The sequence below is a fragment of the Chelon labrosus genome (assembly GCF_963514085.1).
Source record: "Chelon labrosus genome assembly, chromosome: 21".
NCBI classification, from domain to species: Eukaryota; Metazoa; Chordata; class Actinopteri; order Mugiliformes; family Mugilidae; genus Chelon; species Chelon labrosus.
Window position 1 is genome coordinate 3,542,753 of NC_140354.1, and position 14,386 is coordinate 3,557,138.

The 14,386-nt window shown below is 40.8% G+C and overlaps 2 protein-coding genes across 2 annotated transcripts in view; one reads left to right on the plus strand and one right to left on the minus strand.

Annotated features, from left to right (window-relative positions):
• The window catches only part of LOC311507070 (acid-sensing ion channel 2-like), a 259,325-nt gene that overhangs the window by 72,789 nt on the left and 172,150 nt on the right, over positions 1-14,386 (plus strand). The window lies entirely within an intron of this gene.
• Positions 10,826-14,383, minus strand: LOC311507069 (uncharacterized protein). The gene is made up of 4 exons (XM_084571273.1): positions 13,844-14,383; positions 13,566-13,718; positions 13,380-13,469; positions 10,826-12,676 (listed from the first exon to the last, which is right to left on the minus strand). Exons 1-4 carry the CDS (start codon positions 14,186-14,188, stop codon positions 12,356-12,358), a joined length of 909 nt encoding a protein of 302 aa, XP_084427399.1. The 5' UTR covers positions 14,189-14,383; the 3' UTR covers positions 10,826-12,355.

Genomic DNA, 14,386 nt, shown 5'->3' on the forward strand with positions numbered 1-14,386 from the left:
CAGCGACAGAGCCAGCCTTCCTGATCAGTTTATTCAGTCTGTTGGTGTCACTGGCTGCAATGCTGCTCCCCCAGCAGACCACAGCGGAGAAAAGGGTGCTAGCCACGACAGACTGGTAAAAAGATTTCCAACCAGGAAATCGAGTCTGCTGCACCCCTTCTTGTACACAGCAGCGCTGTTAGTCTTCCAGTTTAGTCTGTTGTCAATGGTCACTGCAAGGTATTTGTACCACCACCACCTCTACATCCATACCAAGGACGCTGAGGGGCGGGGAAGCTGTTTCTTTCCTCCTGAAATCAATCACCATCTCTTTAGTCTTGTCCACGTTAAGCAGAAGGTGATTCCTTTCTGTCCACCCCACAAATCTGTCCACCAGCCTTTTATACTCCTCTTCCTCCCGTCCACCGCTTATAGACCCAACAACTGCAAAGTCATCAGAAAATTTCTGTAAGTGATATGACTCTGAGTTGTGCTGAAAGTCAGTGGTGTATAAGGAGAACAGGAAAGGAGAAAGCACAGTGCCCTGTGAGGCTCCCACACCACTCACCACCACATCAGACAGGACACGACTCAAATGAACTGTGGCCTGTCTATCAGGTAGTCAGTGATCCAGGAGACAGTGGACGCACCGACACCCATCGACTACAGCTTCTCATCCAGCAACAAAAGCTGGATGGTGTTGAATGCACTGGAGAAATCAAAGAATGTGATTCTCACTGAGTGACACCGTACATCATACACATTACAGACAGGTTATTCAAATTATTCACAGCAACATAAGGCCTTCTATCTGATAAGTATGAGGAGAATTAGTTGAGGGCTGTCCATGATATTTTTGCCCAGTGTCTCAGCCTGTTTAGAGCCAATGATCTATCATATCAAAGGCAGCGCTCCAGTCCAGTGCCCGTATTCCAAAAGATTCTGAGAATGCTCTCAGAGAGCTCTTAATTTAGTCTAAAAAATCCCAGCAAGGAGTCTTAGCTTAGGAGTGATTCCAGAACACTGAATGTTGTTGTTGATGAATGGACAGAAACTCTCATCTTAGTGAGGAGGTGTGGTTGACCCTGTTGCTAGGTATGAGTCATCATTTCAAAAGGTGTGATTGGTTGATCTTAAGATGGCTACATCCTAAACGCTAGATAAAATACTGTTATTACAAAGAGAATCTCTTCAATAAATAATAAGCTGTACTTATCCAACAAAATTATCCTACAAAATGTGTGAAAACTCAGGCCCACTTGCACAGTTTTCACATGCTGATAGTTACATTTATTTGCTTACATTCATTTACATGCTGGTGATTTTTGCACGTCTCCCATTTGGTATTAACGAGGGTAAAATGGCTCAGCTTTCATCAGTTTCTGAGATTGCTAACTGACTAACCAGTAGATTTAGCACCAATGTCACATTACAAGCCAAGAAGCAGGCATGGGAAAATATAGCGCAACAGAAAACTGCCTTCTCCTGCCTCTTCTTTCCACCATTTTCTCCTCTGCTTAAGAAACTCCTAAGCCTCTTAAAAGTCCTCCTCCCTGCTCTCTTAAGAGCTAAGTTTCTTTAGGAATACTCTTTATCTTTACCAGGATCTATTCTTAACTTTGAGGGGAAATTCTTAGAAAACGTCATGATTCTAAGAATTTTCTTAGAATTTGGCCACTAGGAGCAACTCTTTGCGCTAAGAATCTTTAGGAATACGGCCCCAGGAGTACTAGGACGAAACTTGTGCCATCACCAACTGCCATCAAAAGATCATTTATGATGGTCTCTGTGCTGTGGTGCTTCCTGAAGTAGCTGAAGAAGCTTTCAAATATATTATTAGTTTATTGCACAGAGAGGAGCTGCTTGGACACAATTTTTTTCTAGAAGAAGAATTTTTTTTCAATAAGTTTTCAATGCATGTGACAATCATCTTATCTTATCTTAGATTTACAATGAAAGGCTGCTTGGAAAGCGGTCTACAAGTTTGTGGTTAGAAGGGATTCAGTTTTTTCTTTTGCAATGGTTTCACACATGCACAGTGATCAGGAGCACGGTCGGTAGACAGAACTGTTAAAAATGGACACCTCAACAGAGTTCATGAATTTATTTAAGGTATCACATCAAGAGGGTTGGACGTCCCTCTCATATGTGACACAGTTTCTAAACAGTTTCTAAAAGTTTAACGATGGTATGAGGTAACACTAATTAAAAGTGTGATGCTTGGGATTTGAGTTATGTGTAGAGTTCGGAATGATGGACCTTTGTATGGACTTTATCAGTAAAGTGAGATAAAAACATTTTACAATCTCTCTTACTTTCAGCTAGGACAGTCATATGATTTTCCTACATATGGACCGTTTTAAATAAAACATGTGGGTTATGATGATGGGCTAAGATTAGATTCGAGAAGTAAGTTGATCTTGCTTCTTTAACTATCTTATTGTATTGCATAAGTGTGTCTTTTGTGATATTAAAATAAAGAGCAGGACCAGATTTCTTCAACCTATGCTCAGCTTTTCTGTATTACTTTTGTTATTGCGACACTGAAGGGCAGGCCAGGTCCAGTTCGACAGTCAAAAAGCAGCCCTGGATAACTGACCTTCAGTGGCACAATGGAGTTCAGGACAGGCAGACAGGCTCGCTAGCTAACTGACTCTGTGTTGGAGTGATCAAAAGAAAGAAGGTAAAGGTTGGACTGCTTGCAGGCAGGTCGTGGAGCGTTGCCCTGTCGCTCAAGACTAGGCTTCCTGAACATAGAGACTCCAGCAGAGAGGCTCAATGCAGGGTAAGGTGTAAACTGCTCCAGGCCAGGTTATAGGGAGGGGGCTCGTTGGCAGCAGCAGTCCCCTAGTGACTCAACGACGTCCGTGACTTCGGGTTCAATTCTGGGGATGAAGTAGGCAAGCTGCAGCTAATGAGTGGAGGAAAATCCTCCTTGTGTCCAGGATGGACAACTTGTTTGATAGCTGCAGTGGCAGTAGGAAGCGCTGAAGAAACTTGTCACCGTGTTTTCCCTTACTGGCAGGGATGCACAGCTCACTCTGGGTTGGAGTGGAATTTCACATATTTCACATATATGAAAGGGAATGCAAGTATAGTTTTGAACTTACCATTTCTACTGCAGTGTGCTGTGGACTGTCTCACACCTCTTAAGGCTTTAAAAAGTCTTAAATACAAGCATATTTTGCATTGTAGATCTTCAATTACATTTAGTCAAGTCTGAAATCCTTACGTCCATTTACCACTTCATTCACATTTTGTTCAATGCGTCGGTGGCATTCACAGTTAGTTCCGTGTGTTCTGTGTAGTTCTTTATGAAATATAACTATTAGCAGTGCGCCGAAATTAAACTACAAATGAGAACTGGAAGTGGAATCCAGTGTTCAGCCCGGATTGTAATGTGTTGCTGCACCGGGCATGGTATGCGGGGAGATTTTTTCGTCACGTAACGTTTGTTAGCGTTATGGATTTTGGCCTCCTTTTGGATTCGAGACGTCTTCTGTCACATGAAACTTGTTGTCAACTTGGGAAATGAGCAAAATGTAAGTTTAATGATTGCTGGCTTTGTAACGTGATGTTGGAGAGAAGCTTAGCCACGTTTGCTAGTAGTATGCTTCAACATGAAGTAGCAAGGCAGGAGACGAAGTGGAGGGATTTCCGCACAATACATTTATTAAACAGAACCATATAAAGCCAAGTCTCACGGCATATTACAAAATATAATAACGGATAATAACGTTTGTGGCTTGTAGCCTTCACCAGCGTCCACATTTCGGAGATTGAGGAAGTAAAAAAAAAAAAAAAAAAAAAAAAAAGACGGATGCAAGAGTGACACCTGCTGAATTAAGCGATGAAAACAAAGGAGCCACTGCCGTGTGGCGTAAACTGGTAATGCTCCATGTAATACTCTAGCTGTTACAGCTTGAACGAAATGGTAAGGGTCTGTGATATCTGTTTAAAGTGCACAGTACATTCTGACGGCCTGAAATCACCACTGGCTCTATTAATTTTTCCTCAAGGTTTCCTGCCAATATGGCAGTGTCAACAAAAAAAAAAAAAAGTCACGTGATGCCTGGAGCTCTATAGCGGTCTACAGCGATGTGTTTCAAAGCCGTTTAATTCCACTGAAATACATTACAAAACTATGCATGGCACATTGGATGGAGGAAGCTGGGACATGTCTCAATGCATGTTAAATCACATCTAGAGGGTAGTTGATAGTTGAATGACAGTATTTTGTTATTTTGAAAGTAATTCTGGGTCTCTGATTTTCCTTATTTTTTGTACTTCGAGTAGGTCTTAAATTTAACCTATAATGGTCTTAAAAAGGTCTTAAAAAGTCTTAAATTTCATTTGATTAGACCGGTAGAAACCCTGTAGATGATCGCAAGTGATCATAAAGGGGTCCACGCTGCGGCGAAATCGTCCCCGAGCGGAACGCAGAGGCATAAGTCACCAGTAGCGCCCCTAATAGACTGTATTGCACGAAACTTGGTGGGCTTGTAAGGAGTCATCCACAGATTATTATTGTCAAATTTCAAGCAGTTTACTGTGGTGGTTTGTGAGATATAAACATGAGGTCGTTGTAGCGCCCCCCTACAGCCTGTAATGTCACGAAACTTGGCATGATTGTACGCAAGCATATCATAATGTTGGTTGCTAAGTTTCATAAGGACTGGGTGAATACTTCAAAACTTATAGACTTAAAGTCATATGAAAGTTTCCGTGTCACCTGTAGTGCCCCCTGTAGACGTAATGTCACGCAACTTGATGGGCGTCTACACAATATTTTACAGATTGTGTATGCCAAATTTCATGAAGTTAGCTATTGCAGTTTTTGAGATATTGAAATGTTGCTTTTGTAGCGCCCCCTAGAGACCAAGGGTCACAAAAGTTGGGGTGCTCGTACGGAATCACGGAAATTTACCAGGTTTGATGCCTTTTGCCTTTGCAGTTTGTCCTGGGCAGACACTTTTAGCTAAGCAGAAAATTAAGTTAAGGCAAAGAATAAAAATCGCAGCAAAATCAATAGGGATCCTGCAACTTCATTGCATGGACCTTCATTGCAAAGGAACATTCTTTTAATTAGAATGGATTTTTTTAGACGACTGAATCAAATAATAGACAGTATATATACTGTAGACACAATAGAATAATAGACATGATTGTAAACTTAAGTTCTTGTAATGTCTGGAAAAATGCATTTAATTGCATTTCAATTCAAAACAGAATAAATGAAAAACAACAACAACAAAAACAACAACGGTTTGAGCTGCCGACACGCCTTGTCCGTACTCGCGCCGGGACTGCTAGCACTAACAGCACCATAGGGTTGAAGTGCTTCGGTGGTATGGCAAACATTTTTTTTTTGTTTTGCACAATTTACACAAAATCCCGCTTTCATCAAAGCGTCCATTGGGTACTTTTTTTGCCTTCCATCAGTCCTAGCAATTATTACTTAACTTAATCCACTTTATTAAAATTTGAACTCAGTTGTATATGTATGCCATAGGCAATGTGGAAAATAAAAAAGCGTAGAAGGGTGGTGGAATAATGCTCTGACAAAGCTGTGGACATCATGCACTGCACATTACATCCCTAATGTGCACACTTAACTTAAAATATTCTAATGCAATGCAATGTTTTGCCTGATATATCAATTGCTATTATGCAGCAGTGCTCTGTTTCTAAGATCATTGATACATTTCTGAACACTTGTTTCTGGCACGTTGATGCTCAACCTCCCTGACTTGTAAATAAGGATAAAATGTTGGAGGTTCAATTTGGGCATTTCTGCCCTTTAAATGTGAAATGCTGATTTATCCAGAGGTCATGCTAAGAGCCATAAAAATCCCCTAAATTCAATGAATATTTATTCATTTTTCATTTTGCCGCTGTGCGTGTAATTATCTGTACCTATGTGTGTGTGTTATCCATGAATATCCATGCCTCCTGCCTCTATATTCATCTGCATTTGTACTGTGAGAAGCAGGCGTGCTAATGTCTGATCCAATCACTCTCAGCTCTGGTGGGCTGGAGGCCTGAAACTGCGAGAGAAAACAACAGGAAACAGGGAGGAATGGAGAGTGTGTGGGCTGTGCATCTAAAATATTGTACTTGGTTTGGGGTATAATACGGCGCTGTGGTCAGGGCTGCTTCAGCAACACTACAGTCTGTTACTGATAAATGAGGACATGCTTATTCTGGGATAATGAAATACTTGATTATTCCAGCTGTGTAATATATACTGCTCTCCACATCTTCCGATTGCGTTGAATCGAAATCTTTTGCGTAAGATATCAAACAGTGTGATCCAGTTTATAAACAGTACTGTCATCACTCACATTTGCTTCTTTAACTGTCAAACATGTTTTTTTTTTTGCTGTTGCTTTGTCAGTAAAAGTTTAGAAAATCATCATTGGCAACAGATAAATATCAATAAAACATAGACAAACAGGGGTGAGGAGGGTGTCCAGTATGGCATCCTCAGAATTGCGTCCCTGGTTTTTGCAGATGATGTGGTTGTGTTGGCTTCATCAGACTGTGAACACAAACATACACTGGGACGGTTTGCATCGGAGTGTGAAGCGGTTGGGGTGAGATTCAGCAACTCCAGGTCTGAGGCCATGGTGCTTTGCCAAAAAACGGTGGATTGTTCCCTCTGGGTTTGGTGTAAGTTCCTGCCCCAAGTGAGGGAGATCAAGTATCTTGGGGTACTGTTTGCAAGTCCTGCGTGGCAGCTGCAGTAATGTGGGTGCTGCATCAGACTGTTGTGGTAAAAAGGGAGCTGAGCTGTAAGGCAAAGCTTTGGATCTACCAGTCGATCTTCATTCCAACTCTGGGTAGCAACTGAAAGGATGGCATCGCGGTTACAATTGGAGGGAGCTTGGGGTAAATCTGCTGCTCCTTCACATTGAAAGGGGCCAGCTGAGGTGGTTTGGGCATCTGCCCTGGGTTAGACCCAGAACTTGCTGGAAGGATTATATATATGCTGTCTGGCCTGGGAATGCCTCAGGATTCCCCAGGAAGAGCTGAATATGTTGCTGGGGAGAGATACATCTAGAGTTCTTTGCTTAGCTTGTTGCCACTGTGACCCAACCTCGCATAAGAGGATAGAAAATGACATGGGTTAAATAAAAATTGTATTGCCCTGTGCAATATTTCTAATATTTTCCCATACTAGGAATCCATTGTAGAACATTCTTAGATCCCTTATGAGTGTTGTCCAGACAGTCCCCAAATATTTAAGCTTCTGCAATGTCACAAGATTATTCCATCCAGTGTTGCATTCATTTTTCACCAAGATCTTGTATTGATGATGGGAGAGTCTGACCATTGCACAAAGCCTTCTCCAGCACATCCCAAAGATTCTCAGTGGGGTTAAGGTCTGGACTCTGTGGTGGCCAATCCATGTGTGAAAATGGTGTGTCGTGCTCCCTGAACCACTCTTTCACAATTTGCGCCCGATGAATCCTGGCATTGTCATCTTGGAACATGCCAGTTGTTAACAATGCATTAGCCAGTTCTTAACCCAGTTTTAGTAGTTTCTTCAATCTCCTTAGATGTTTTCTCTGCTTGATGCATGCCAGTGATTTGACCCTTCTCAAACAGACTAACATCTTTTCCAAGTCCAAGGGAAACCAAGGGAGCGATATGGTTGTTTAAAAAATGAGAAGCTACTCATTGCATCAGTTGGGGTTAAATAACTTGTTGCCAGCTGAAAGGGAATCTCCCATGCAGTAATTATCCAATAGGAGACTTGCACCTGTTTGCTTAGTTGAATCCAGGTGGCTAGTTTTTCTTTGGCCAGGCAGCGTATATATTATTAGAAGGCCTTTGTTCAAGCTTCAGTTGCATGGTTAAAAAATGTGTACAAAATCTTTGCATCCACTTTATTAAGGGTGACTCTATATGATTCTGAATAATCAGTTTTCTTTGTTTGTTTTCTACAATACCTGCCATTGATGAGCACAAATGCAGAATATTTCTCCATAACATAATTTGCAGTACCAATGAATTTCTTTATGGGTCAGTATGAAGTAATACCTGATACTTGTAATATTTGTATGAGCTTTATGTGTTCAGCGAGAGAATAAAAATCCACATATTTACGTTAAACTGTTTTCCTTGGCAATTATTTCTGTTATTGGGCATTACTGATTGAGACAAATGCAGTAGAAATTCCACCTACGCCCCAATTATATGGTAAGGCAGCAGCTCATTATGCAATCATCACTGATTGCGTGATGCCTTCAAGGTGATTTCTGTACGAGAAGAAGAGCTCAACGGAAAAGTTCAGGACAAACTCTTGCTCGAGTTCAGAAAGACTGTAAGGATTACAGTTAAATGTAATTCAATTATCTTAATCTGGAAAACATATCATTTATTTGTTACCCATATGAATTACACATAAAATGTTTGCATATAAAATATACAAGCATGTAGAGAGGAGCCAACATACAAGTAAAGAAACCATCTTGAAGAGTTTGTCATCAACAAAAAGAACCCGTCCTTTCGTAAAAGTTTCTAAGGAAATGAATTACCCCCAGGGGTGCGCAAGCTGCCTCTAGGGGGTGCACGAGATAAAAACGTAATGGTAGAGGGTTATCTTCTAGCATCATGAAAAGTAATGACAATAAAATAACTTATACTATTTTTCCATTGGTCTGTGATATATGAGGAAAAAAAATGAAATGAGAAAACCTTTATTAGTCCCACAATGGGGAAATTGCAATAGTGGGGGGAGGAAAAGGGGAAGAAAAACAAGAGGAGAGGGGAGGAGAAAAAAAGCAGCTCCCAGACTACACTCATCTGGGGGAGTACAGTGTGGGACCGGGAAAAAACCTCAGCAACATAAGCACATATGAGCACACTTTACAACATAAGAACTCAAAACAACTTGCACCGGGGGACTGGGGAAAGGGGTGTGGAGGTGTTCCCGCGCAGACAGGCATCCGCGGCTGCGGCCAGCTTCGGCGGCGCCTTCGGACCCCGCCTGTCGCACTGGGGGGTGAAAGCAGCGAAGACGTGGGATTGGGGTTTAGGGAATTTGTGCAATTTCTTTATGATTCCCTTCATTTCAGTCATTTTTACAGTCAGAATCGCTGAATTTACGTATTTCTTGAGTGAATACAGGGAGCGACCATTTAGGGAGCGATGCGAGCTGAGGCAGCAGGGAGCGGAGCTGAGCCTCCAATTGCACAATCACTCACAAACTACGTTAGGCTTGTGTCCTTGGCGTGTGCCTTTGACTAACTCTCTGTATGCCATCAATATATTGGTTGTACACATTTTTATCATGTGTCCTAATCTTCCATAGCCTGTATTTCATATATCAGTGTAACATATTCAGTCTTGTTTATCTGACATTAAACCGCACTGAAAAACAACGAGATGAGGCAGCCAGTACTTCTGCCTCATGGAAGCGGGCGCTAGTGAGCCACTGGTTCATGCTGCTCTTCTTCTACGCTGAGTCAACTGTACTGTCGCGGTCCGTTTATTGGGATTTTTTTCTCTGTGTGAGAGCCAAAAATAGAAAATTGTAAATCTAAACCTTCAGCCAAAACAGGAAGTAGTAAATGTGATATTCTCTTTTAACAGTCTGTATTAAAAATGTATCAGATTTAACAACTCAATATTATAATTTGATTAAAGTGACGATTTGGTTTTCAATTCAAATCCATATTTCCATTTGTGTATTTTTTCTCACTGGGTACTGGGTACTGTCAATGTTGAATGAATGTGAATGAACTGTGGAAATGTGACGGTGTGGATGTGGAAATTATTCTCTCTCTTAACCGCTTAGATTGACATTGGTCCTTTGGCCAAATATGTACCTTATACCTGTGTAAAGAATACTCATTTGAGATATGAAACGTAACCAGTCTGGTGAAAGCAGCCAGTTGAATGGTGAATTTAAGCTATTCCATTGTGTTCATAATTGTAAATCTGTTCCACGAACCTCACCGCACTGGTGTGGACCTAGCTGAGCCACCTGCGCTGCTCTTGAAAATTCTCAGATGGATCCTCTTTTTTTCTTTTTTTTTTTATATGTATGTTCCTTAGCCTATATGCTCTTTGTTATTTATGTTGTGGGTAGTGTGTAACTTTATTGCAATTTAATTCAAATTACTGGCGTTCTAATTTTATTTCCATAACCGCTGCTAAGATGACGGGGTTGTGTTAGCTCTACGCTCATTTAAAGTTGCTGCAATTTTAGTTTAACGCGGCTGAAAATATTATAACATGTCCCTCATCTGTTTCTTCCTCTGAGCCTGAGCCTGTCATCTTTCCTTTTTGCTCTTAAAAGTGGAAGCTTGTGGTAACTTTGTTTCATTATATTGAAGATGTTCCAGTGTTTCAGTTTAATTCAAGTGCGAGAGCGCATTGTTGTGATCGTGACTATTTTATTATATGTGTGTTCTGGTCATCTGAGCATGATTAAACATGCTACCTTTAATATGGCTATTAAAAAGCTTGTTGTTTTTTTTTTTTTTAAGGTGTGGGGGATTATGAGTGCATCAAGCCGGTTTGGACATAGAAGGGGGTGCGCGGCCAAAAAGGTTTGGGAGCCGCTGACCTAGTTCATTCAAATAAAGAATGTGCTGATACACCTTTTGCTATCTTATATCGATGGAATAGACATTTTGACTTGATATAGCAGGGAAAGAGCAGGTACTAATAATATTACATTCAAGTGTCCCAGTCATAACAGTTTGACAGTTGGCAGTTTATTCAACAGTCTATATTCTGCATGAGTTCTGTTTTTTTTTTCTTATTGATATCTAAAAATATCTCCTGTGACAAATCCCTGTTGAGATAATGCACTCTAAAAAAGAATGTACTGAGTTTACTCAAAAAGGTATGTTTACTTTTTGCATAGATCTTTTTGAGTTGTCCTAACTTCAGTGTTAATTTAGTAATCAGTACTAGTCCAGCATCGTAAGGCGAACTTAAATAGCCACACAAATCTAAAGCTGTATTAAGTTGAATCTAATTGATTTTTTGTATATACTACTTGAATTTTCACGTTGATTGTACTTGATATACGTTATTACTACAAGATAAAATCAAGTACAATGACCATGATTTTTATATATATCCAAGAGCTAAATCAAGTAGTGCTTACTTAAATAGGTTGTCATCTCATCATTCAAATTTAAGTTGTTCTAACTTTATTTAGTGAATGTTTTCTACTCAGAAATGTCCATGCAAAAAGTAAACATACTTATTATAGTATATGCAACTCATTTTACTCAAGTTGGGGTAAATAATAAACAAGAACCACAATTTACAATTCAAATACTTTATTTTGTGAACATCCTTTAAACTTTTGACATCATTCATCTGTAACAGACCTAACAGTAGTACGTTGCGGCAGTGATGTCAAAACACTGTGACCCTCAGAGGTAAAAGAACAGTTCTACATTTTGGCAAACTCATCAACTATGCATGGTTGAGGATTCGATATAAGTGCAAATATTGCCGACACATTGTTAGTATAAATGTCAGAGAACATAGAAACCACATGGAAATGTGTTGTGTTAGCTTACCCGTCATCCGGTGCAGCTTTCATTGATTGCCATACAAATACCATGCAGACGAGTGGAGGTAATTAGCTCAAACAAACATGTAAACAAAGATGGCTTAAAACGGGTAAGCTAACACGACACATTTCCATGTGGTTTCTATTATGTTCTCTGACATTTATACTAACGATGTGAGGCGGTCTTGGTGGAAAAAAAGTTTGTTTAGTGGACTAACTTTGCCCGTGAAAGTATGCCCGTTCACTTAGGTTTTAACAGGTCTGAAGCTAGTAGCTGCACCCTGTCTGTATCTAGGCAACGACTACCATGACAACTAATATTTTCACGTCACTAGTCACATGAAGCACACATGACAGGTTAAAATAAACCAAAGTTTCCCTTTTTGTGTGTGTGTGTGTGTGTGTGTGTGTGTGTGTGTGTGTGTGTGCCTAGGTGTTATATGTTGCACCTGTTTAAGTTTTTCTGATGGGTAAATGGGTTTGACTATGCTGTTTCCCACCAGTCACAATTGTGACCAAGGATAAAACGTACATTTTCATTAACTAACTTTTTTTGGCAAACTCATGAACTATGCCTTTATGGTTGTGGATCCAAATGCAAATATCGCTGACAAGCGCCATCAAAAACAGTTAACATTCTGGGTCAGCTGAAAAGAATACAGTCCACAATATTCCAGCTCTCAATCAACGACAATCAACTTCAAAGACTGGAATAACACAAGCAGCAACCATCTCAGATGCAAGCTGGATGACATTTAACCACGTAATCTAGAAAGAACAACTGGAACAGCAAGTCCATCACAGCACAAATGAGGTGTCCATGTTTGATTTTCAGTCATGAGGCTCAAAGGCTTTTCCTAGCAGCTTTTGCTTTAGAGATGTGACTTTTGGGCTGCTTTTCTGACCATCTAATTTCAGGAATACCTTCTGAAATACCTCACAAGTGTACTTCAGCTCTCGTGGGTAGCTCAGATTGAGGGCATAGATGAGGCCCATCAGCAGAGCACAGGCCCTTGGTACATCCAGCCCCTGCAGGACTTCTGTGCCCTCTATCATGATGGTCGCAGTGGCTGGATGAGATGCTGTGCCGCCTTTGGTGACTAGGATCTTCATGACCCGACTCTCAAGGTCTCCACTTTGGCCCTCAGAATCCTGAATGCAAGAATATGAGAAACACATGTCAGTATTCATTGTCATTAAGCTGGCAAACTCGACCCCTAGCTACCTATGTTTGCTTTTACTTTTTTTTAACCCTCGTGTTGTCTTCTCACGTCAAATTGACTCCATATATTTTTACTGTTCCTTCTTTCCTCCGTCCCTCCCTCCTTCCTTTTCCTTCCCCTGCCTTCCTCGCTCCATTTCTCTTTTTACCTTCCTTCTTCCACTACTTCCTACCTTCGTCCTCCTTTGTTACGTCTTTCCCCTTTCCATTCTCTCTTAACTTTCTTCCCTCCTTCGTTACCTTTTTCTTTTCTACCTCTTTCTTCCCTCCCTCCTTTTTTCCATCCTCCCTTACTCATTTCCCTCCTTCATCCTCCTTTCCTTCCTTGACCTGAGGACAGCATGAGGGTTACCATAGTGGAAGGCAAATTCTATAACAGTGCTCTGGAGACAAGGAAAACCTGTTTTACCGCATTTCCATTCGGGACATGCGCTTAAGAGAGAGACAGATACAGGAGAGTGATTGACAAAGACAGCATGAAAGGAAAGTTAAATTTTGCTTAAAGTTCATAACTTCAATTTCACTCCAAGATAGAAATGTCTAACGACCAATTTATCAGACAATCAAGCATGTCAATGAGCTGCGTTGTGTCACAATGGGAAAGGTGTTGCATGGATATTCGGTTTTACCTACCACATATTCGAAAAGATCATCCTCGTTTTCCCCAAGATAGACCACCAAGCAGCGAATGGCAACCTCTCTGCGAATTTCAACTGTGTTGTTCTGATAGAGAATTCAAAAAAGAAAAAAAGGTCAAATAGATGCATTTTTAACAGTGGTTAATTTAGTGTCTCCTATTGTAAATATCAAACCATGCACCTTCAGAAGTTCCATGATTTTCTGGATCTTATATTTGGCAGCCCCTCCTCTTGACATCACCAATGCCATCAAGCTTGGTATGCACTGGTCCAGATTCGCCATGAAAGTTGACTCCAGATTGGCAGTGGTGATTCTTTTATATTCTTCCTTGATCTGTATGACACAAAATAAAACATGGTATACAAGATATCTGAATTAACCTATTACTCAGTTGAAACCACACTCCTGCTTAATTGTGTATTCCAAATACAACAAAATAAAAGAAAAACAGCATTAACCTGTGCTGGGAGAAATAGAGCAGGCCACCGTTCCTTCAAGTCACTGACAGGTGGGGCCAGGGTGACAACTTCTTGTCTCCGAATGGAAAAGGTCTTTTCCATTTTGTCATTGATGATCTGGGAATTATTTCTCTTCTTTACCTCACTTAGAAGCTCCAGTCTTTCTTGTTCAAGGCTTTCTTCTGTTTCCCCTTGAGGAGGAGGAGGCAGGTAGTTTGCCTCACCCTTCCGAGCTTTCTTCACGTTCTTTGCAGGAGTCTTCTCAGTGGCTCTCTTTTTTCGGAGGGAGTTAACATCAACCTCAGGGCACCCAAGACCCCTAAGTTTAGACCTGTAATTGCCCATTTTAAATTTCAGTCTTTGCTGCCATCCATAACATCCATTGTAGGACCCTGGTTCCTTCAGGCATGGATGTTTTCGAATTAATGCTTCTGCTACATTCGCAAACTGCGCGCTTGTAGGATATGCAACATACTCAAAAATGTTTTCAGCTAATCTCTCAAGGATGTCTGGCAGGATGGCATTAGAGCTGAGTGGACATCC

Bases quoted from the DNA above. Each gene is read 5' to 3' on its own strand.
- LOC311507069 (XM_084571273.1), bottom strand. From the start codon at position 14,188: ATGGGCAATTACAGGTCTAAACTTAGGGGTCTTGGGTGCCCTGAGGTT. The intron at 13,719-13,843 runs GTTAATGCTGTT...TGTGTCATACAG, and splicing joins CTCTATTTCTCCCAGCACAG to ATCAAGGAAGAATATAAAAG. The intron at 13,470-13,565 runs GTGCATGGTTTG...ATTCTCTATCAG, and splicing joins AAATCATGGAACTTCTGAAG to AACAACACAGTTGAAATTCG.